Raw genomic sequence first — 24,463 nt, 5'->3', positions numbered from 1 at the left:
CGAAATTTAGGTGCCTCTAACTCAGTTCGATTGATAACCTTTTAATAGTCCCTCGCTCAAAATAGTGTAACAATCACAACAACTGATTTGCTTTGCACTTGGGACTTTCTTAAAATCGAAGCAGTTCCAAGCAAGAAAACACCTAGTATTACAACATTTGAGCGGAATAGATGATGGGAACATAAATAAAAATGTTACAATGCATACAACAACATCTAAATTAATCAAACTACAAACTACAAACAACATCGGAATGCCTAAGACAACAGCTATGAATTCAGCATGGGCAGTTGCGCATTGCAAGCAGCAATGGAATCCAAAAGCCAAGTGTGAGTAACAGCCCGGCAGCTGGCTACAACGGCGAGTTCTTCAGCTTCCTCTTTTCTCTTCCTTATGACGTCGTTAAGGTCATTCGCATCACTCCCTTGCGGAGGTTCTGTGCTGTAAACAATAAGGGATGCGTGAGAGAGCTCACTCTTTTGCAAGATGATCCCACCAGCAGATGTAATTAGGTCTTGAAGGTGGGACTTGTAGTAGGGCATAAAATGCCCACTGAAATAAAAGGCTAGCCCTTCAAATAGTTTTGGTGCCTGCAGAAGAAGATATGTCAAGATAACAAACTAGTATATCCCAGGCCCACACCCACACACACACACATACAAAAAGAGGAGAGAGAGAGAGAGAGAGAGAGAGAGAGAGAGAGAGACCTTCTGCATTGCTCTTAGTCTTCCAGTTCTAGGCCCATCAAAGGATCCATGAACATCATAACTGATTTCATAAGGCTCTTCTGGGACTGGATGTCCAGCTTCCATACAAGCCAAGAGCCCTGAGAATTGCAAGTAGCATCATGCAATTATTTTTAAGGAAATTCATGCAGAAACAGCACACTACCATATGAAAACAATAAAGCACTAGAATAAAATTATCTGAGAAGTCAGGAACACTGCTGCTACTTTTAATGATTGTGCTTGTTGTGAACCCTAATTATGTGGATAGAGCTAGTATAGACGATCGTAAAATTGGAACACTATTAAATCATGAAGCACTCACAATTTACACTTACGACCCATTTGCCGCCCAATATAGCCATAAGCACCTTGAGTGTTCTGCTGCAGGCGCCACGTTCATCGGTGGCAGCAATTACATGGGTAACATTCGGCTTCCAATAGTTAATTGCAGCTATACCTGTTAAACCAACAAATTCATCCAGAATTTCCTGCAAATTAGCCAGATACATATCAGAAACATATTGAGGATGCATGTTTCTCCAAAGACTAACTGGCTTATATGAACATTTGTAAAGAGACCAAGGGTGATTTTGGGCTGGCTGGAGCTTCAGAAGAAGCAGAATGTAAGTAAAGAATTTGGAAGAATGCTAGTAGGCTTATTTGCGGAAGTCGTTCCAACAGTTTCTTGCAACCGTAGAAGCAGAAGCGTCAAATTGGATCTTATGCTTTTACAGGCCGAGAAGCTCATTTCAGTTTCTTGCTGCAGAAAAGCTTCAGTATTCTCCCTTGTTTGCAAATCATTGGGTACTGCTCTATTACAGGAGCCAAGCAAAACAGGCACATTGAAACAGAGTCACTACCTTATCATTGCTAGAAAGAGCAGATCCACATAGTATCCATTCTCTAGTCATACTAGATGATGCTGTCCAGAATACATTGCTTTGCTCCTTCATAGACGATGTCAGATCACCATGCAACAAATTGGAACAGGATCTAGTAACAAAAATAAAATTCTCAAGATCACTAAGGTATAATGCAACAAAAGATAAAAAGAGACCTCTATGGACAATTTTATGGGAGAAAAAGCATACGATGGATTCTTTGCCTTGGATTTTTCTTTATTCTTTGATCTATCACACGGCAATTTGTGCGCAGAATGAGTAGGACAAAGCATAAGAAAGTTATCCTGAAGGAAAAGGAGAGTTTATATAATATATACACTTGATTATCAGCATAGAAAATTATGGAATTTCAGACAATAAAGCAGAGATAGCATAGTATTTGCGGATTTATGGACTACTTGAACCAGCTGGAGTTCCTATAGAAATGCTTCTTGACTAGAGTTGTTTAAAGCACTAATAGCTTTTCATCAAAATCTCCTCTTGAGCATCTCAATGGAGCACAAGCGGGAGCTTGAAATCAGAGCTTGCGTTTTCAGGGCGTAAAAGCTCTTTTTAGCTTTTTGCCACAAAAGCTCGAGATGAATTTTTTACCCAGCAATCTAGTTTCTAGAAGCTTCTGTTAAGTTTCTAAAGCTAATCCGTATACTTTGAACAAGAGAAGTCACGCTAGACAATGAAGAAAGCACAATGAAGAAAGCATACTGTATCCCAACGACAGCCTTGGATCTCGTAAGCACATGGGAGATGGAAGCTTCTACGGCAGCTCTTAGCATAACAACCAAGAGCCGCCCCCTTCAACCCACAGCTACTGCATTTGATCTTAGACGCGCGTGCCAATTCAGGTTCCAGGTTCATAACCGTCTCGCCTGAGAAATATGCTTGTGGGGCCCTGTATTATATCAATTCATGCAAAATTCAATATCAGCATATTATGAAGATGTGGTAAAGAGGTAGTAAATGGTATAAGAATATAAGACTTAAATAGATGTAAGTATTTGAAAGAGTTCAAAAAAATAATATGCATAGAGATACTATATGCCAAACAGATTAATTGTTTTCAATACAATCAATTGGACAAGTAAGATGTTGCAAGGTAATATGTTAGCATACCATTCTATGCATTTCTCATGGACATTCAAGACATTGACTTGTGAAGCTTGATCAAATGTTACTGGTTCTCCATCGAGAAGATGTAATATTGGTCCAGAAACCTGAAAAAGTTTTGATTACACATTTTAAGATACAGCAAAATATGGTCGAGATTAAAATATGGTTGAAATTGCATTTATAGCTCATTAACTAGTAGTTGTCAAGATTTTGTAATGGACTTCAGATCTGTCGGCCAAACTGAAGCTCGTGTGGAGAGGTATTGGTTGAACAGAGCTGCTTGAGTAAGCACTGATAAATATGTCACTAAAATCACCTCAACCATCTCTTGCCCTCAGTAAAAACATAAGTTTTAAAATCAGATCTTGGTTTTTTTGGTCCTAAAGGCTGGTTGTAACTTCTAAGCCGCCACTGCAGAATCTTCAGGCTACTGTTAACAAAAACCTGTTTTTTTTACAGGCCTAAATGTTCATCTTAGCTGGCACTTAGAAATTGTGAATGGAAGTAAAATAAAACAAAAGATTTGCATGGATAATAGCTTACCTCTGAAGAGCTAAAAGAATGACAAAATGCGCACTCTACCATACAGGTACCATTTGTTCCTTCACTTTTCCCGAACTTTGGATCTGTTGGTTTTCTTTCATGCTCAGTAGTGAGCTTAGAATTCAGTGCCAAGAAATCCTTGCAGTTGGTATCATCAGTATCTCTCTCAAAAACAGCAAGGCTATCCATTTTCTGTCTCTTTGATTCTCTAGTTTGATCCTCTATTAGTTGATTCTTTCCAGCTAAGTCTTTGTTGAGTGAACCTTCAAAGGGTGATCTCTTCATTCTCTGAGGAGAAGCATGTAAGTTGTTGTGTGAGAGGGAATAATTTCAATAGATTACCGTTGATAAACAAAAACGACAATATTGATGTGCAGCAAATATGTGTAGTATTTTGAATTTTACATACTGACACATCACATAACAAAACATTTTAGTTAAGGTTCCACGTGAATTTAGATATTGAATTGGCAAAAACAATCATGCTTTATCCCTGAAGGACAATGTCTTGGCGAGTCAAAGAGAAGCAACAATATAGGTAAGTGTAAAGTACAACTGTAGTACGATGAATTGTAATTTGGTCCTTAATGTTTTGGTTCAACAGATTGGTCCATGAATTTTGCCTTACTGGCAGTATCAGTTTGTCATCTGAAGTCTCAAGTAATTTCTATGCTCAGTCCACAAAGACATTAGAGATTTTTGAAGGAAAATGCACAACAATTACAACAGTGCAAACAAATAAAATTTGAGGACTAATACGTTTAAGTAAAGATCGGTGACCAGATCGCAATTCATCAACGTTCGGGGACTAGATATAAGATATCATTTTAAGAACATCGTAATAATTGTAGCTAACCTTTAGGCAAAAATAGGTTAAGTACTTACCGGTTCACTTTCCATATCATTGCTATCAGAAAACAAGTCCTTCAATTCACCAGAAGATGGACAGCTATATGGTTCCCTTTTTCCCATAAGCGATTTATTACCAACCTTATCTGTTTTAGTGCTCCCATTAGTAGCAAGTTCACTAAATTCCCTGTAGTGATTGGGTTTAACGCAATCCACATTACCAAATGTAGGTTCAGATGAGTTAATATATGTTGATCTCATTCTAAGGATATCATGTATTTGCTCCTCGTCAAACTTATCATCATCATTTTTGTTTCCCGAGTCCGTACTTCCACCTGAAGGTGTCTTGGTGTCTGCATGTTGCATCAGAAGACAGTTATGAAGCTGATCAAATGAAATAGACACAAAGAAATTCATGCACAGGTTGGGAGCACTAGGATTGCTGTAGGGGATTGAAACGAAAGATGACTTTGGATCTTTCTAAACTCCCTTCGTGCCTAAATTGCACTTGCAACAATCCAAACTCTCCCAAGGTGCCAGTTTCACTTGCAACAATCCAAACTCTCCCAAGGTGCCAGTTTCATATTGCAAAAGTGGAAGCTTCAATTTGAAACTTCAACTTTTGTTGCACCTGGCAACTACTGGGAGGCTATCATTGAAAAAGTCGTTAACTCTTTTTCTTCAAACAATTTTACCGGCAAGCATTTGCAGAAGCTATGGACAGGCCAAACAGAAAGAATGGAATTACACCTGGAATATCAATTTGTGGCTCTCGTTGACTGAAAATGGCGCTTATAGTAGAATTCATGCTTTTGTAGATGTTCACTATTGCTTCGACTTGAATCGCTGGCCTTAAATCTGCATGCATTTTAGCATGCTATAAAGAAGAGGAGGAATACATATAACACCTTGCTCAAGCAGGGAAATACCTTGATAATGAAAAGACGCTTTACAAATCGGACACTCACAACCATTTATTGTCGCAGCAGTAACACAAAGACTGCAATTAGTCTGTGTTAGGAAACAAGACTAGTTTGAAGAACAATTCTTTTAATTAAGAAGTTGAGAACACTACCTGCAAGATATGTGGTTACAAGGCAATAAACTTGGCACACTAAGCAACTTCAAGCTGCCACAAGAAGAGGTAACATAAGAGTTAAGATTAACACATCAACATAGAAAAGAAAACGAAAATAAAAATACTCTTGGTGTCCTGGCTCCCTATTAACACCTTCAAAGCCTTCTTTTCTTTTTTTTTTGTCCATAAAACAAAGGATTTATTGTGCATTTCACGTCTACTAACCAATTAAGAGGAAATTTCTTACGTGGAATCTTTCTGAACCCTAACCCTAACTTTACCTTCCATTGGAGTAGACCAATTCGAAGTTAGCAAAATATATATGAAATAGAAGCACATCAAACCCACAAGAGGCAAATAAATAGTCGATCCAGAGAAAGGGAGTAGATGTCCAAAACTTAATGAAATCTAAGCCAAATGTAATCTTCCCACAATCATCACTCAATTCAGATGCAACAATTAAACCCTAATGTAAAATAATAAGAAAACCCTAAACAAATTGATAAGACTCTAGTAAGGAATGAGAAAAAGCATTCGAGAAATGGAATCTTTCCCAACCCTAATAACCAACCCACAAATAAGAACTTAATTTTTCCAAAAATTAATGAAATATTACCCAAGATTCAAGCTTTACATCATCATCACTCTAGTAAAACGCAACAGTTGATCACAAACTATAAGATCACAGCAACAAATCCCAAACCCTAACAAAACCCTAATCGAATTGAAGAAGAAACTAGTAAGAGATCTGAGATCGGTACCAAATGGGGCATGTTAATTCGAGCTCCATCTTCTGTAGATTGAGAACCAAGGGGTTGAGAAATCGCCTGTAGCTCTCCTTCTCTCCCATCTCTCTCTCTCTCTCTCTCTCTCTCTCTCTCTTCTCTCTCTCTATGATGCGGGGGGGGGGAGGAAATGTTAGGGTTTGGTATCTTTAAAGAGGGAATTTTTTTTAGCTTCGGCTCCCATGGCGGGGGCGGGACGGGGGGTCAATTAAGGGGACACGTGGACGGCTGTGATGCGCGAAAAATGGCGCGGGTTTTTGGCTTTCGACGGCTGCTTCGGAATCGTGACGAGCGCGCGGGAAAAGTCAAATATTCTCCTTTTGGACTTTTTTATTAATTAAAGATAAATAAATAAATAAATAGATAAACAAAGGGTAATTACAAAATTGCACTTAATTATTAGATTGTTTTATTTTCGGTTTAGTGCATTTTTTTAAAAAAAATTTACTCCGCTATTCAATTTCACAAATAACAATAAATAATTATGATAAATTTACTAAATAGCTAAATATAATTTTAACTTTTAAACTATATTGTGGCAAAGTAAAAATACGATAAATCATTGGATAGTTAAGAATGACATCTAAACATAATAGAGTAAATTAAAGTTTACCCTATAAAAAAAAGTTTAAATTAAAATGTTTAGTAAATATAAAATAAAATTTGATGAAATTTTGATCTAAACTCAAGCGAAAACTATTTGGAGTTAAGTTTCGATTGGAGTTTCAAATCGAGATTGAATCAAAATTTAACCCAAACCCAACCGGAACATAAAGTTTAATAGAGATATATTTGCAAATGTTATACTATTTATATTACTTAAAATAACATAAAATTATGGATTAATTAGCTTCAAAATGGTTTAGTAAAACTTTTCCAACACCTAATTTAATGGTAGTAAATTTGATGAGTGAAATTTATACTGTATGATAATAAATCGACATTAAATAACAATTTATAAATTCAAAATATATATATATATATGGTAGCAAACTACCAATATTTAATTAATTCCACCGAGCACACAAATAGATGTTTTTTTTCAAAACGTGCTGTAAAACGAATTTGTGTGAATCAACTAATTCCAAAAAAGGATAGCCCTCTCATTGTCATAATTAAATTTATTTAGCATTTATAATCATTTGAGCACGAATACATTAGTAGGCCCAAACCTTAATAAAACACTCCTAAAACAACTCCTCTTAATCCTCTCAACAAAAGGTAATTTAGAAGAACATAATTAAACACAACCTTGCTAGGTTACTCTTAACCACCAATTGATCACCATAACAACAACAACAACAATTATAATAATATAATATTAATAAGCATAAGCATAAAATGAGATTATAGTGGTAATTAATCACTTAATCGCCACCGCCGATTCCGCCGCCGAATCCGCCGCCAGCGCCCGCCTCCAAACCTCCGCGCGACCGCCGCCGCGCCTACCGCCGAACCCCCCGCCGATCCCACTCGCCTTGCCGAAACATCCTCCGCCGATCCCGCCGCCCTTGCCGAACCAAATGCCTACGCACGCCCGCCTGTCCGAAGCCCTCCCGGCACCAAATCCGCCACCGGCTCCGGCCCACGTCCTGCAACACCGGCCCTCGGCCCGCACCAGCACCGGCATCCAATGCCTGCCGAGGCCACCTCCTGCTACCACCGCCAAGTCCCGCGCGCGCCGCACCGCACCAGCTCCGCCACCGCACCACCGGCACGCGCCGCCAGCTCCACCACCGGCAGCCACGATGGCCACACCAGCTCTCACCCACCACCCTCACACCGCCACCGCACCGCACGCGCCGCCACCGCGCCCCCAATCCGCCGCCCTTTCCAATTCGCCATCCGACGCCACCGCCATATCCAGCCACCTTCAATCGCCCCGCGATGCGCCCCCTTCCCCATTCCGCCAGCCCTGAGCCGCCGCCCAATCCACCGCCCTTTCCAATTCCGCCACCGACGCCACCGCCCAATCCACCGCCCTTCCCAATGCCGCCGCCGATGCCACCGCCCAAACCGCCGCCCTTTCCAATGCCGCCACCCAAGCCACCGCCCTTCCCAATGCCGCCACCCAAGCCACCGCCCTTCCCAATGCCGCCGCCTAAGCCGCCGCCCTTCCCAATGCCGCCGCCTAAGCCGCCGCCCTTCCCGATGCCAATGCCATGCCCAATCCCACCTCCAAAGCCGTCACCTTTACCGATCCCGCCACCAATACCACCACCCACGCCATGCCCAATCCCACCGCCAAAGCCGCCGCCTTTACCAATCCCACCTCCAAAGCCGCCGCCCACGCCATGGACAAACCCACCACCAAGTCCTCCGCCGCCGCCGGCGCCGAACCCACCTCCGAAGCCACCCTTCTTGTGCAAGAAGAGGAACTTCTCGTCCTCCACGCCATTACCACCAGCCCCCTGCTCCTTCTCCGGCGTCGCCCTCGCCCGCGCGCTCACCGCGACGCTCCCCAACATCAAGAGCACCACGGCGAGCGCCATTTGCCCTCCGCCGCTCCCCATGGCCGCTCTGCAGCAAGCACGGATTTTGAGGCCGAGTGGGTGGGGGGAGTGATGCTGTGACAGGGGTGGTGGGATGGGACGAGCCATGGTTGGGATTCTTATATAGGACGAGCATTGAATGAGCCCAACGGTTCACGGCTCACCACTTTAAGCGAGCTGGTGGGGTGGTGCTATGCGAGCGCCATAAACACCACGCGGTTGGGCGGTTGGAGGAGACCCTCTCTCTCTCTCTCTCCTCTTTCTGTGTGAATGCGTTAAAGAGAAAAGCAGAGGATAAACAGAGGAGAGAGAGAGAGATGTTGATGGCTCCGGACATCTTTATTATGTGTCTGCTGTATAGTGTATAGAGTAGTAGCATACGACTGTTTTATTATAAAATATTATCTGATAGATGTTACTAGAATATACAAAATATTTAAATTTCTTCTATCTGCTTCAGGAGTTATCAGGGCATGTTGACGATTTTTTTTTTTCATTAACTAATTACTAATTATGCTTCGAACTTGATATTTCAAATATCAACTATTAAACTCTTATCATTTATACTAAACGATTTGTAAAACGTAAAAACTAAAAAAAAAAAAGTTGCTTCTGAGTGTTTGTCATTTGTTACCAAATGCCCACTTTGTGTTGAATGTAACTTTTACAAACCTCGTTCTTAATTTGATAGTTTAAGCTTTTGAAAATAAATGACGACTGTTGGCTTAAAGGGATCAGCATTCTGCACTATGGTGGGAGGTTGGGTTGGATCGAGTTGTGTTTGAAATGGTGAAAAGTAGAGTTTGACAGAATCATATTCGAAATAGTGTGAGGCTGGATGGGCCGAATAACAATCGAGATTCGTGGGCGTTCTGTCTAAATGTTTTAAACGAAATGGTTGTATATTTTTAATTGCTCAAGCTTATGGAATTAGTGGTTAGTGCGAGGATCTGACAACAACTTCATTTTCTTTAATAGAGTATCAACACATGAGATTTTGAGCCTCCCATTTAATTTAATTAAAGCTCACATCTTGGATATATCAAAAAATCTTGAATTTAGATGTAAAAAAAATATTTGAATATAAATATAAAAATCTCTAGTAACTTAAGATTTTAATTTGAAGAAAAACGATTGTCTCATATTTTTTAATACTTTGAATTGAAGATTTTCAAGCAATATATTCCCATATCTAATTGTGATCTCTTTCTATTGAGTCCAACATTTAGGCTTGAAACCCGACAACTCGAAACAAAGTTGCGTCAATCGGGTTAACGGGTTAGCGGGTCCAGTCTCATTTGAATTTTTATCTCTTATTAAGCTTTGTATGGGAAAAAATCTAGAATTCATCGCTTATATTGCTGATACGGCGTTCAAAACCAACCAGATCATCCTTCTTGAATTCACCCATTCCACCATTCTTATTGAAAAAGATATATATTTTTTATTTTATTTTTTCAAAAAAATATGATTGGCTGGAAATAAATAATGTGATGTAAGTGTTACACCGTATACTTCCTCCTTGTATGGAGGACCTATTCATATACAAGTAGTACACATTAACATGGTCCTGGATCCTGTTGTCTCTTTATTTAGTGATAGGAGGAGATCACAAAGTTGTAAACCTACTTATTAGTATCTTTTGTATGAGACCCACTTGATGGTTCTCACCTAATTGGAGGAGTACCCTGTATTAATGAACTAGACTAGATCCTATTGTATAATGGATACATCCTTTGTTACTTGAATTATCATGCTCTCATTGACTGCTCTATATATCCATGGCTACATTTGCTATTTGTGGGCTTTGTATTGAGAAGGATACTATTTTTTTCACTTTGGAGCTTCTATCATGAACAAAGGGTGTCATCATATCATTTCTCATAGTAAACATAGGTAGGGCATGGGACATAAATTGTGTGGGCTCATAAATTCCTATTTTTGTGTGAAAAATTTAGTTCAATTCTTAGATCTAGAAAGAATGTGAAAGTAAATTCATGGCCCGCGCTTTCCGAATAAAAATAAAAAACTAATACGAGAAAGTTATTAATTTGTATGAGGTAAATGTTACTTATATATTTCATCCGTTTTAGGGTGCGGTCCTTCAATATTCTTTCTCTAACGTGAATGAAGTGTATATTATACACTTCCTTTTAAGGGTATGTAAGTATTATTGCTCCTTCCATTAATCTGCGAAAATCTACTTAAAACATGGAATCTGATGTCCAAAGGAAAAAGATTCCAAATAAATGAAAATGTGAAAAAGACCTTTTTACTCGACTAAATCCAACCAAAATAATTCTGAAAATAAAGGTTTTTTGATAAGAGGCTTAGGGTGTAAAAATTAATTAAGATATAAATGCATATCTAAGATTTGTACCAGTACTGCACCAACACAGGACAAAATTTTTTAAAAAAAGAGGAGGAGAAGAGTAGGTTTTGGATTAAAGGCTCAACTAGATCCTAGCTACAATGTACATATATATATATATATTGGAATTTGTCCTACATATAAAAAACATAGAGAAATTGCTACATGAAATTGCACAATGGCATTTCTATCTCTCTCTCTCCCTCTCTCTCTCTCTCTCTCTCTTCCTTTTGCAGAAAAAACAAGTCCATTACTAAATTATATTTAGTTATTGCATACTTAATTTCCCCCTGACAGAAAAAAAATGAATTTAAATAGTTTTAAATTGATTGTTCTCTGTTCCTATTCAGAGAATAAGAATAAGAATAAGAATAGACAATGTTAACAAACCAACCAGTTTAAACTTTAAAGTAAAAGTTTTGTGCAAATAAATTGTCAAGCTATGTCACTGCAGAATAAGATGTAGGAATAATAAGCTTCTATTCTGGATGGAATAGTTTTTTTTTTTTTTATTATTCCTTGTAATTCACAGCTGAGCATGGCACTGTCACATTAAATATGCATAATGTGGTTTGGTAGTTGTTGGTCCATTTAATATGTTTTTAGTTGCTAACACAAGGACAAAACCAAATTCCACCACATTTGTCTCTCTCTCTTTATGAAGCCTCTCTTATAATTAAATGAGCTAAAAATGTTCAAAGTTTTCCTGTATTAATCTAATGAGCTGCTATTTTCTAGTTTGCGAAAAATATATTAAAAACACAGCTCGAATACTTGTTTTACTTTGGAGGTAATGGAATTATTTTTGTTTCTGGAGATTCTGTTGTGAAAATAGTGAAAATATACAAAGAATGTTGCAAAAAAAACTGATTTTTATAGTGACAAATAGATTTATAAAAATTAATGACTATTTATTTACTAAATTTAATCATATTCAACAAATCTAAATTGCCGCGACTAATGTAGCAGATTCATTTATATTCATATTATCATTTGGACCCAATTCCATCAAATCATATTATTAATACACCTACATGACAAGATAAGGCGTGACATTAATTTTTTGCGAGGAGGCTAAGAAGGCATGTCACATCAAAAAACATATACAACGAAAAAGGTCATCTCGCATTACTCGAGCTCTAAAATACTATCTAAATTAAATTAAATTAATTTTTTTTAAAATGTTAATAGAAATATAGCATAAGTAGAATCTTTAGATATGAGAGTCAATTTAGCTTCACAGCAAAATGAAAATTAATTTTGTAATTTTAAGTTTGTCGAACACTATTTAGCTTCTTTTAAAGGTTCTCTAGAAAAATATAGTTACGTATAATAAATTTGAATAATATTATTACTTATGCTTTTTTTTTTTATAGTATAATTAAAAGTATTGTATGTGAGCATTTATTTTTAAGCCTTGAAATCTATTATTATTTTTTTAAGAGATACATTGCACGCTATCCGCTTCGTTTATTTTATTTAGAAATAAACTTAGCTGGAAATATAAATCAACTAGAATTCGAACTTGGACTTCGAATACCAACCACAAATTTTTTTGCCACTTATTCTAGAGACGGTCGGTATTATTGTATTCATCAATAGTCCTGTATGAAATAAAAACAAAAACATAATTAGACATAACCAAATCAAATGGACATGGACAAGACATATTTAATGATGTAATGAACATCACTGTTCAATAAATGTACCATGTGGACTAGCAGGTAGAGTACCTACGCAAATTGAAGTGATGGGACCAAGCTTTGGTGTTGGTTGTATCTTTTTCTCTCCCTTTTGAGCACAAATTAAATCACCTTATACAGTGAATAAGATAGGTGTGACTCCACATGAATAGTGATAGATTTGCAATTGGTGCTCCTGTGGTCCTCAATTACAATTTTTGTGGGTGCATTAATTCGATTCTAGAAGAGTGTATCACATATGGAAATAACATGGCTTTTTAAAGTGATTAATTTTATTTTTAGGGCTCGTTCGGCATAACGTAGGGTATAATACTGTTTAATCCAGTGTCGTTTTACTACTGCAGTTAAAATATTTATTCTGTTACAATGATTTTGACAAGTACATTTCACGCAGAAGTATGAAACATCAGATTGAAGCTTTATATATTGGAGGCTCGAAATTTTAATTCTACTTTTACTTGCTAAATATTAAATTTACTAGAGGTTATTGTTGCTGAATACAAAAGTAGACGCAGTATCAACCAGTACCCCGTTCTTAGATAACAAAATATCTTAACTAATTTAATCTTTAATGTGAGTTATGACAAATCCAATTTCCCCTCATTTCTTTTGTAAGTACACCGAAGTGTGCACTTATGGAAATGTAATCAAATAAAATGAAGATAATTCTCATATTTCTTTTTAAATTCAAAACCTCAAATTCCTTCAACCAATGAACACCCCAATAAATGGATGGTTTGCAAATTACAATATTTAGTTTTATTCTAAAAAAACAATATTTTGAATTACCCATTTCAATCAAATTGTGAGCATGATCAAGAAGATATTAATATTGATTAGGATTTATTCAGCACTAGTCTTTAATAGAAGCATATAATATTATTTATTTATTTTCCTTATAAGAGCTCTTACATTTAAAAGGAAAACGCCTAAACAAGGAAGTTTATTAATTAAAATTAATTAGTATAATAATATGTACTCTCCAAATGCGGTTATGAAGTTTTAATTTACTCTAAATCAAATTAAAATTTATAGATAGAGAATACCATACGCAAATAGAACATGGCCTTCTCCTGCTTCACAAGATTCCTCCTCGTGGCCTCATTTTTGGCTCTTCTCATCTTTACTACTCCCATAGGTCTCTCTCTCTCTCTCTCTCTCTTTTATAATTTTGAATCATTATAGTATGTCATGATTCTGTTTAGCGCTTCAAATTGGATTGAATAGTATAAGACGTAGGATGTCTGTGGGAAAAAAAAAAAAAACCACGGAGCCACTTTGAAAGAGAGGAGTTTTCTGAATTCAATTTTGTTCAATCACGATCTCTCTGGTGGAATTTGATAATTTTATCTCGGTTATTGAACGAATATCTTCTCAAACTTGTAGTGCCTCTGAGTTGCTAAATTTTCCGTCCTTTCCAATTATGTTCTTTTTATATTGGATACAAAATTGAAATTCCTCTGAGTTGCTAAATTTTCCGTCCTTTCCAATTACGTTCTTTTTATATTGGATACAAAATTGAAATTTATCCTAAATATAATACAAAAGATATCTTCATCGGTTAGCCTATTTATGTGTTGTTTCGAATTCTCTAACATGCTATCAGAGCTTGGTTTACATTCTCTAATTATCAAACTGTTCAATGACAGACGTCGAGAGCGCGAGTCCAGCATAACTATCGTTGTTAAACTAATCTCTTTCTCCGTTTTCTCATATCTACCAAAGTATTGTTGAAAAAACACTCCTTTTGTATGCATGTTTAGTGAAAGTCTCAAAAACCTCATCGACGGCGCTGTGCCGCAACGTAAACTATACTGTTTTTCACTAGAAAATGATATGTTTCGCAGTTATGGAAGGAAAACCGTATTCCGATCGAAAATGCCGCGTGCGACCCGGATGCTTTCCAAATGTTTGCCAGACTGAATGCCGCGAAGAGGGGTACGGCGGCTTCTACTGCATCCGGCTCGGAGAGAGAAAGGCCGCCTGCTGCTGCTGTCGTGATCCACATTGCACTTCGTGAATTATCTCGTCAGTAAATCTCTTTAAATTGCGTCAATGCATATTTTTCTGTTCGCTTCTCCCCATTTTGGTGGTTCATAATAGCATTGGCTTACGAGGCTAAGGTTTAGTTTGGTATTGAGCTCCATCTGATGTTATTAGAGAAAATAGAGTTTGAATAAAGGTATATATAGTTATGCTTCCGCATTTTCCGATAGGACTATAAAAAATATATCGTAATCGACTCATCGTGATATACAGAGCGCAATATTACGTACGGAATCAAACACTCATTGTACTTTCTCATCGTACGTAACGCAATTTTTTCATAATTCCAAACAAAACCTAAGTTACATTGTCATATATGTTTCTTTTATTATTATTTATTTTCAGCTTATATGTCTTAGTTATTCTTTTATTAATTAATATGGTTGTCATTTGCCAAGAGCATGAACCCAACCAAAGCCCAATGTGGTGATAGGATTTGACCTAAACCTAAATCCCAACAGGGCCTAGCAAGGCTTGAGCACAATTGTTTTAATTGGATCCTTTATGGGCCAAAATTTGAAAAATAATGAGCTCAAGTCATTAGAATCATGTACTTAATTACACAAAAGTTGAGTATTTCACAAATAACTTCCTAAACAGTTAATTTCTTAAATTTTATCAAATAGTTCAATTAATTTGTCTCCGCAAATGAAGTTATACTCACTGTTTACGGTTCGAGAAGCTTCAAAATAAAAAGAAAAACTCAACGTATCGAGATTGAAGAATAAGATGAACCCGCTTGTTCATTGCATTTTTCAAGCGTTGGAATAGATAAGATAGTTTCATTGTGTTTTGATGAAGATCACGTGCAAAGCACGCATTATAGAGAAATCGTTCGCTGCTTAATTAGTAAATTCGCTTTAGAAGAATGATCAATTGCACTCATACCTCAATCCAATGGTAAACCATGGTTCCCAATCTCCTATGTCTATTGTCTAACTCTTTATCATTTTTGATATACTTCTAATTTACTAATTAAACAACCTACGGGTTTTCTCTTAAAAAAAAAAAATTATGTAAAGTTCCTATTTATCAAAAAATCAGGCACTTTGAGTAGAGAAATGACCGTTGTACGATTTGCCCAAAAAAAACTGCGCTTAAAACTTTTAATTTTTAATAGAAAAATATTATTTGTATATCTATATATAGGTGTAAATCTTACACCTTCTCAACCGTAGAGTTCGAAGAAATTTTTATGGGCTTTACGATGGATAGTGTAAATATTATACCTATTCAAAAAATATACAGATAGCATTACTTTTTTTTTAGGGTAAATTTCAAATACCATCCCTCGCACTTTCTCACTTTAATACTCTATAGTTTAAAGTGTATCAAGTTAGTACCCCGTGGTTTCATTTTTCTCTTTTCGTCAGCCCGTTCGTTAACTTTTCGTTAAATCATATATAAAAAACTTCAAATACCCCGTCTATAGTTTATCGAATATTCACTTTAGTAAACTTTAATTTTAACTTTCTCACTAATTTAATAAAAAAAAATTTAATGAAGGGGATAACAAAAAGATAAAAATAAATCACAGGGTATATTAAGTGGTTTGGGCTAATGAAAGCCGTGTGCATCACGAAAAACAAGATGCTTTGGTCCCTGCAAAGGGGCACCTTGTTTTTAATCTCATGCGCATACAGAATTTTTCTATGCATGGAGTCACTGATAATTCATCTAATAGTTGATCTGAAGATAGGCATGATACATTTGGCCGACTTGTCTGTAGATCAACCAGCGGGATTCCCTCCTCTCTGTTCTATATTGTTGACGTGCTGGCAAATCATTAATTATCTCATTCTGGACTGTTTGCATGAACCTGTTTGCTCCCTCTAATTCATACAAATTGATGCATCGCGAACCCATGAACACAATATTTTTGCAAGAGTATTGGGAAAATAGAGGTTAGGGTTTATGGACCACTGTGCAACTTAGAAATGAATGGCTTGTAAGTGTGTTGGGTGTAAAATTTGCATATTTGCATATAGGTGTGCAAATATCATTGCTAAACAAAAAAATTATGTTGTCTCCTTCAAACATGAATGGTCCCGAAACGAACAAAATTTGCCCATTTGTCCTTTCACCTATTTCTTTCTTATTTGATCATCCACTTCTTAGTGCGCTCTTTCTGTCCGTTAAATTTTTTTTTAAAAAATTATAGCAATCATTGGCAAGCTAGTTCGTTTTTCAGATGCTATATAGGAGGTCGGAGATTTGATCCCCCGTTACGTTTATAAATTACAGTGCTCGCGACCCCAACTTCTTAGGTTATAACTCAAGCTAGGCTTCGAAGTGCGGGTATGAGCTTTTTTTCATTCTTCTTTTGTTGTCTAGATAAAATGCATTATAAGCTAATCAACACGAACAAAAAGTAAGAACATTTATTTACGACGCATAAGCTAAAATTGTGAGAGAATAATATTTTTATATTTACATACTCTCTCAAATGTCGGATCGATGCTCGCGAGTGCTAAAGTGGTTGGGTCTATTTACAATTTGGGACACTAATTGGCCCGATACTCGTAAATTGAAAAAAGCCCAACCCTATGTTCATGAATCCGGCCCATTAACGGCCCACACCACAACGGTTCTTACATAATTTCTCCTGGACTTTGTCCACCATGTCATCCGTAAACCTCCCAAATTAATTAACATCACTTCTAAATTAAGTGGGATTTTTGGGTAATAATTGGGTGGATTGTTTATATATATTTAGCGGTCTATAATGACGTGGTGAACCGGGTTCATCGCATTGCTCAAAAGCTGCTTATGGTTCCCTCCTTTTCCGCCTCGATCTCCTCGCTCTCTCACCTTTCACCCTTCACAATTTAACTTTGTGGTAAAATAAATTATTATAAATGCGATTAATTAATTAAATTTATTATTAATAAATCCACCAAACACCAAACCCCCTCTCTCTCTCTCTCTCTCTCTCTCGCGCGCGCTCTTCGATCGATCGATCGCTCTCTTCGATCGGAATCGCACCTGGATGGGGGCATCTAGTGCTCCGGATTCGTCGCGAGGGACGACGCAATCCATGGTTTCGATTCGCGTGTTGGATTCCCGAATCTGAAACCCTAGAAATGTGATTGACGTGAGGGCGTTTGAGATCGCGATTTGGTGGGATGTTGTCGTAATCTGATGGGAACTCAGGGTTGGGTGAAGGATATATGGTGGATTTGTATGCGTAAAGGTGTTTCTTTTACCGTCTCATCGGATTCTTTTAGGGTTTCATTGCCTTAATCGGCATAAATTTTGGCTTCTCTAGCGGAAAGTTTCGATCTTGTCATTTGGGTCTCGTAATAAGCTAATTTGGATTATGATGGAGCATATAATTGGGGGGAAGTTTAAGCTTGGGAGGAAGATTGGTGGTGGATCTTTTGGGGAGATTTATCTTGGTATGGAAAGTTGTGAATCTTGTTATCCGCGGTGGTTTTTGCTTATCTGATGATTTTTTCTTGGAATTTTTTAAGTATTTGGTTTTCATTGTCCTCATGGGTTTTCATTGATTTGGATTAGGTGTTAACATACAAAGTGGAGAGGAAGTGGCCATCAAATTGGTATGTGGTCTTAAACTTTTGGCAATTTGATATATATACGTTCTCTTACTGTGCTCTTTTTGTGATTGGTGGGTGGATATATTTGTGGGTCGGCGAGAATGTGTCTTTAGTGCGCTGTAATTAAAATAAAAGAAGAAAATAATTAGGTTTTTGTGCCCCTGTTGTAGCTTATGCAGAAGTATTTGTTGGGTAAATCTATTTGAAAAAAACACTAATGGCTTTTTCAGTAATATTCCTTTAACAGTTCATGATGTGGCGAAAGCAGAGGCTTCAAACTGAAGTTTCTATTTCTAGGTCTGACAAGCTCATTTTGGCTTTCTGCAGCAGCAAAAACCCTAGAGTGTTTATCCGCCAAATGACGATCTGCTGCATTTACCTATCGATGATAGAATGTGCCCAATTATTTGGCTGTCATGTTGTACTATCTTAGCTTCAGGAGCAGCATATCAGTTTTTACGTTTCGTCCCTTCTGCATGTTAGTCAAGTATGCCATATTCTTCAATTTCTAGAGCATTCTGCTGAGGGGAAAAAAAACGAAAGAACCCACAGAAGAGAAACTGGATGGATAGAAAACCAGAATGATTAATTTGTGTTTTTTTGTAACGTCTATGTTTAGTTGTTGTAAAATAGTTGTCACATGACATTACTCATTAGGAATAAGTAATCCAACTCTTGTCTTGCATAATTTGTCTTCAGGAACCTGTTAAAACAAAGCATCCTCAACTTCACTATGAGTCCAAATTGTATATGCTTCTCCAGGATGGAAGTAAGTTAACAAAGTTGTTTTTAAAAAAAATTTCTTACACAATCAGTGTACTGATTCTTTTGTGTTTCGTCAATGTTTTCACAAATGAAGCTGGTGTTCCACGCTTGAAGTGGTTTGGCGTGGAGGGAGAGTACAATGTCATGGTTATTGATCTTCTTGGACCAAGCTTGGAGGACCTGTTCAACTACTGCAATAGAAAGTTTTCTTTGAAAACAGTTCTTATGCTTGCTGATCAGTTAGTAAGTTCACTGTCTTTTCGTTGAGCTTTGTTTTAAATTGATGAAAATGAACAAAAGTTGCTTGAAATATAAAAATATGATATGGTTAGGTTGTAAAATCAAAAATTTAAAATTTAAGGTACTTACAAAATGAGCTATAGTTCAGGTTAGATCTGTGCATTTTTAATCTTTCAAATCCTGTCCGAATAAGATGGTATATAAAGAAAGCAAGCAAACGTGATCTCATTTAGTGCTACTCTTACTGAATAATAGTGTACCGTATACATTAGATTGTGTGGTTAATCAGCCTTTATGTTTCTGTGCAGATTAACCGAGTTGAGTATATGCATTCGAGGGGATTTCTTCATCGTGATATCAAGCCAGACAACTTCCTTATGGGTTTAGGCCGTAAAGCAAATCAGGTTTGTTAATGCATGTTTTCATGTTGATATAATATACATTTCTGCTTTCCACATGTTAGATTTTATTTATACTTGGACGTCCTATTCCTAGCTGCTGATTCCTAGCGTGTAGGGAGTCTTGGCAAGTCTTTTCATGATTGTGGATGAAATTTCTGAATTCACTCAGTCTAGATAGTTTGAACTATTTTTACTTCATTGTTTGATACAACACGGGTTATTGGGGTTGTGAAAAGATACTTAAGTTTGAATGGTTCATGTGAGTCAGGGGGCTGTGCGGTTTTGTATCAATAAGGAGGGGTGTTTTTGCAACTGCAAGGGTTTGCATTTAAGTTAAACTGAAAAGCATACATTAAAATTTAGATCATGCAATGTGATATATTTAGATATTTTTTCAGGAAATGTATGTGTAATTATCTCTCTTATGTATTTGCATGCATTGAATTGATAAATCCGGTGCTGTGGCATAGTCAGGTCTTATTTTGTGTCATATCAGATGTAAATGTTGAAGGATATTTCGAATTATGCTGACATTTCACTCTTTATGCAAGGTTTACATTATTGATTATGGCCTCGCAAAGAAGTATAGAGACCTTCAAACTCATAAGCACATACCCTACAGGTGAGACTTGATTATACTCATTGCTATTAAACGAAGGACCGTCTTTTGTGCCTTTTTTTTTGGTCGATGAATTTTATCTTGATTGAACTTTAAAAGTGCCATATATTTTCATAGTTTTGTTTTTGGATTTCTTGAAGTTTAAGATGCACGCAAGGCACAAATTATTTTGTGCATTATTATAGAAGGAATAGAAACGTAGAAGGTGCTTAGCTTCAAATCTAGCTGGCGGAGCTGGTGTGAAGATGTAAATTTGCCGTCTTCAATAGGAAGCAGTTTGCAGTTTGATCAACTTCTCTAGCAATTTCTGATTGGGAACTAGATATTTTTAAAAAAGTTAGTTTAAATAGGTTTCAAAAACCAAACCAATTAAACCTTGAGAAGCATGTTCCATTTACTCGTCTAATTGCAGAAAAAGGAAAATATAAAGGAAAAAAAGTTCGGGTTAGGCATGTAGGTCTCAGAGATGGACTTTAGTTGCATTTTTTTTTTTTTGCTTCTTAATGATTGTTTTCAGCTGTTGATGAGCCTTCTCTTTCAGGGAGAACAAAAATCTCACAGGAACAGCACGTTATGCTAGCGTCAATACTCATCTTGGAGTAGGTGAGAGTCATTTTTTGCAAATAAACTGTTGCTACCTTTGTTTCAAGTAGAGTTATGCAATAAAATGCCAGACCTTAGTTTATTCTCTCCTCCAAACAGTCAAACATCAAATTAATAATGTTTTTAAATGGGACCACTTGATTGAGGACGCTTACCGGATATGTTCTTAGCATACAATCTTTCTCATCCTTTTGATGATTTTTTTTTTCCCTTTGCAGAACAAAGCAGGAGAGATGATCTGGAATCTCTTGGTTATGTTCTCATGTATTTCTTAAGGGGAAGGTAAAATTACTACATTAAATTGCCGGGTTTTCACGTGTTGTGTAATTTCGCCCTACTATAATGGTTGATTACTAGAAGGCTACGGCTTTCTCATATTTGTATTCTATCTCCAGTCTTCCTTGGCAGGGCTTAAAAGCTGGCACGAAAAAGCAAAAGTACGACAAAATTAGTGAAAAGAAGATGCTTACTCCAGTTGAGGTACTTTTAATAAGTTTCTTTTGGACAAAAATATTATTAGGACCCTCATTTAAAATGTCATTATAATTTCTCTAATAAAGCTTTTAGCAATCGAGTGCCTGAAGTTTGTCGTGCTTAACATTCAAGTCCTTCCAGTAGTTTATCTTCTGAGAAAAGGCATGGTGCTTCTTTAGATGGTGCACTAATGAAATTATGGGACATATCGAAATGGGATTGAACTCGAGGGACTAAACTTGGTCCTATCCTTCTTTTATTAATATGATCCACGGATGAATAAGTTATGTTTCATGACATTGGTTTAAGGTGCTGTGCAAGTCTTATCCATCGGAGTTCATTTCCTACTTCCATTATTGTCGGTCCTTGCGATTTGAAGACAAGCCAGATTACGCTTATCTAAAGAGACTATTCCGTGACCTATTTATTCGAGAAGGTATATTCAAATTTCGCACAAACGACTTTGCACCTCTTTTGAACAAATACCTGCAGTTCAACTGCACCATTTTTAAATTCTTCTATCCCACACACAGCTATTGACAGGATCATTTTACAGGATACCAATTTGACTATGTATTTGACTGGACAATATTGAAGTATCCTCAGATCGGATCGAGTACCAAACTGCAAGTATAATATGCTTCTCCTTTTTCCACTTTGTGGTTTTGTTCTTTGAATTTTCGCAGATGTATACCTTAAAAGACATGCGTTTGCATTTATGTCTATTCCCTTATTAATATTGTCTTCCATATGTAGGACATGAATAGGAGTTTATTTAAACAGAGTTAAAACGAAGGTGGCCCTAGTTTTTAAAGGCCTTAAAATGACAAAATTGCTTTCATTTTGGACAAAGATTAGAAAGAGAGTACTAGGGGATGGAGCTTTTGCCAACACTTAAAGGTTATATTGGTCGTATTGCATATTTATGTTAAGTGTCTTACAGAGTTGAGTAGGAGAGCATATAGACAAACATGAGCTCTTTTTGAGAGTATATGTACAGTTTTTAACTCTAGAGGGTATAGAGGTAAATCCTTGTATTTTGAGGACTAATATATGTGTGCAAAACCCTCCTTTTTCAATTTGGCCGGTTGTTTGATTTGCTTAACAGCATTTATTTTCTCTCTCAGCAGCAGCCTACAGGAAGGACCGGCGGAGCTGCTGGCCTACCTCTAGAAAGACCAGAAAGGACTTTGGGTTTGTTTTCTATTATCGGTTAATATATTTGCTGATGAGGAAGCCGCATTGAACTTAATTACTCAAACTGCTTTTGTTTTTGTCAGCGGGACAAGAGATCCGCGACAGGTTCTCTGGTGCAGTTGAAGCATTTGCTAGGAGAAATGCTTCGGGTTCTGGTCATCACAGAGAACATTCCAAGCACAGAATCTTAGAGGATTCACCAAGTTTGCCCAAAGAGGTAGTTTGTTTGTAACTCGTAGTGCTTGATTATTCTCCGAATATCTTTTTCACTGCTCCCAACTCTTAAAATGTACTAGTAGGGCAAAATATTAATTGTTTTTCTCCACCATTATGCTAATGCATATAACTGAAACATAAGGCTATGGTTCTTTCTTTGATTTTCAAAGGCCAGCTGTAACCGACTCTATTTCTTGGAAAATTCTTAATCATTGAACTAAGATTAACTTATCTGCCATTCGTGGGTTTGCAGTTTATTTAAAAACCTAAAAATTATGAGGCTAAGTTGCAAAAAGATTCATTGAAACTGCACCTATATACCACCAGTTGAAACCATCATAATGCTGTTACTGTTAAATTAAGATCTTTGAGGACGCTTTGTAGCCAATAAACTCTTTCGATCATCCTTCTGTAGCAAAAGCTATAGATTTTTTGTTAGCCGCATGCCTAGTTTCTAGAAATTTCTTCCTTTTGGAGTAGATTGTCTTTTCCAGAAGCCAGGCTGAACAAGCATTAAATCTTTTGCACCCATATTTTGGCTTTTCTCTACCATATTTCCTCTATTTCCGCGGTCATACTTGTAAAACTACTTTTTATATTTCGTTAATTCTTTCTTCCCTTTATTTATTAGGTTGTCAATTTGGACAAGACACGCGCCACCTCTTCGCGTAATGGCGGCTCGTCAAAAAGGGCTGTCGTATCAGCTAGCAGGCCGACTTCTTCCGGAGAGTTCAGCGACCAGAATCGGAGCCGGCTTCATTCGAGCAGCGGTGGCAGCAGCAGCCGCCCTTCCACCATCCAACAGCAGAGGCTTCACCACTCTGGGGGGATCGAGACCAGGCCTTCTTCGCATTCGAGAACTGCAGCTGGGAGGGGGTCCCGCGATGACCCCGCCCTCCGAAGCTTCGAGTTCCTGTCAATCAGCGCAGAGAGGAGGAAATGATGCAGGGAAACAGAAAGAGAGAAAATTTCTGGTATAAAATGGTTATTCTGTATGCTACGAATGGATTCCGAGTAGCGTAATGGATTTATTCTTTTGCCTTGTGGTGGTGAGATCTGCATGGGTGGCAAAATTTCTGTTCTTCGTTGCATTTGCTCGTTGCGGCCTTATTCTGCGGCAATCCACACTTGTAAGGCGCAAGTTCTTAAAATTCTCAGAAGGGGGGCATTTTAACCTCATTATGGGAACTCCTTGGCCTTTCTCTAATGTTCTATTATTATGAAGGATGTGAATGTTATTTTGGATTATTGTTTAAATCAAATGTCTACCAAATAAATATGCATGTTTATGTTAAGCTTACCTCCTTTTGTTTACAAATTAATGGAGCTGTGAAATCTATGTAGTTTCTCTTTAGCTGTAGATATGGGTTGGTATATTGTACATAATAATAATGTGCTTTTGGAAAAGCCCTTTACTACAGGTGAGTTGCCTTTTTTTGTTGAAACCAACCGTGTTTAAACAACAGAAAAATGATCTTTTCAATAAAATACAACTGTAACTTTGCCTACAAATGTTAGGATGCTACAAGAAAACAAATTCATTGCTTGCCTTTTCCTAAGTTTTCTCCTGGGAATCACCACCACCTTTGATTCCCTTAATATTTTGACCAAGTTATATTCAACTTCATGATATCATATCCTGATCTGAATTTTCTTTGGCTTACTCTTTTGAAAATGATAGAAGATGAAAAGGATGATCTGAATTTTCTTTGGCTTACTCTTTTGAAAATGATAGAAGATGAAAAGGATGGAGATGTGTTTTCGGACAGAGGAATTCTTATAAGCAT

The 24,463-nt window shown here is 37.1% G+C and overlaps 3 protein-coding genes across 5 annotated transcripts; 1 reads left to right on the top strand and 2 right to left on the bottom strand.

Annotated features, from left to right (window-relative positions):
* On the bottom strand, positions 31–6,095 carry LOC109714934 (protein BREAST CANCER SUSCEPTIBILITY 1 homolog). 2 transcript variants are annotated; one of them, XM_020239688.1, is made up of 14 exons: positions 5,969–6,095; positions 5,205–5,258; positions 5,059–5,129; positions 4,880–4,987; positions 4,351–4,482; positions 4,166–4,275; positions 3,281–3,568; positions 2,741–2,841; positions 2,333–2,519; positions 1,820–1,914; positions 1,589–1,721; positions 1,051–1,216; positions 708–826; positions 31–590 (listed from the first exon to the last, which is right to left on the bottom strand). In XM_020239688.1, the coding sequence occupies exons 1-14, from the start codon at positions 6,055–6,057 to the stop codon at positions 270–272; spliced, it is 1,974 nt and encodes a 657-aa protein (XP_020095277.1). In that variant the 5' UTR covers positions 6,058–6,095; the 3' UTR covers positions 31–269. The 2 variants fall into 2 exon arrangements, with proteins under 2 accessions (XP_020095277.1, XP_020095276.1); XM_020239687.1 differs by having other exon boundaries at positions 4,166–4,482.
* Positions 7,438–8,505, bottom strand: LOC109714819 (glycine-rich cell wall structural protein-like). The gene has a single exon (XM_020239526.1). It carries the CDS (start codon positions 8,503–8,505, stop codon positions 7,438–7,440), a length of 1,068 nt encoding a protein of 355 aa, XP_020095115.1.
* Positions 17,507–24,015, top strand: LOC109715486 (casein kinase 1-like). Of its 2 annotated transcripts, XM_020240518.1 has the most exons (15): positions 17,507–17,797; positions 17,873–18,002; positions 18,124–18,164; positions 18,861–18,930; positions 19,021–19,169; positions 19,475–19,570; positions 20,119–20,189; positions 20,728–20,789; positions 21,008–21,071; positions 21,185–21,269; positions 21,573–21,699; positions 21,820–21,893; positions 22,391–22,457; positions 22,544–22,677; positions 23,308–24,015. In XM_020240518.1, exons 2-15 carry the CDS (start codon positions 17,924–17,926, stop codon positions 23,617–23,619), a joined length of 1,431 nt encoding a protein of 476 aa, XP_020096107.1. In that variant the 5' UTR covers positions 17,507–17,797; positions 17,873–17,923; the 3' UTR covers positions 23,620–24,015. The 2 variants fall into 2 exon arrangements, with proteins under 2 accessions (XP_020096107.1, XP_020096108.1); XM_020240519.1 differs by having other exon boundaries at positions 17,507–18,002; positions 22,394–22,457.

This window comes from Ananas comosus, linkage group 9 (assembly GCF_001540865.1).
Source record: "Ananas comosus cultivar F153 linkage group 9, ASM154086v1, whole genome shotgun sequence".
Classification (NCBI taxonomy): Eukaryota; Viridiplantae; Streptophyta; class Magnoliopsida; order Poales; family Bromeliaceae; genus Ananas; species Ananas comosus.
This window is presented reverse-complemented; position numbering and strand designations above follow the sequence as displayed.

What these genes read in the sequence shown, in the direction of transcription:
- LOC109715486 (XM_020240518.1), top strand. Translation starts at nt 17,924, where the DNA reads ATGATGGAGCATATAATTGGGGGGAAGTTTAAGCTTGGGAGGAAGATT. An exon ending in TTATGCTTGCTGATCAGTTA is followed by an intron (nt 19,170 to 19,474) that starts GTAAGTTCACTG and finishes GTTTCTGTGCAG; the next exon opens with ATTAACCGAGTTGAGTATAT. An exon ending in GATCGAGTACCAAACTGCAA is followed by an intron (nt 21,894 to 22,390) that starts GTATAATATGCT and finishes TTTCTCTCTCAG; the next exon opens with CAGCAGCCTACAGGAAGGAC.
- LOC109714934 (XM_020239687.1), bottom strand. Translation starts at nt 6,057, where the DNA reads ATGGGAGAGAAGGAGAGCTACAGGCGATTTCTCAACCCCTTGGTTCTC. An exon ending in TGTAACCACATATCTTGCAG is followed by an intron (nt 5,130 to 5,204) that starts GTAGTGTTCTCA and finishes GACTAATTGCAG; the next exon opens with TCTTTGTGTTACTGCTGCGA. An exon ending in AGCGTCTTTTCATTATCAAG is followed by an intron (nt 4,988 to 5,058) that starts GTATTTCCCTGC and finishes AAATGCATGCAG; the next exon opens with ATTTAAGGCCAGCGATTCAA.
- LOC109714819 (XM_020239526.1), bottom strand. Translation starts at nt 8,505, where the DNA reads ATGGGGAGCGGCGGAGGGCAAATGGCGCTCGCCGTGGTGCTCTTGATG.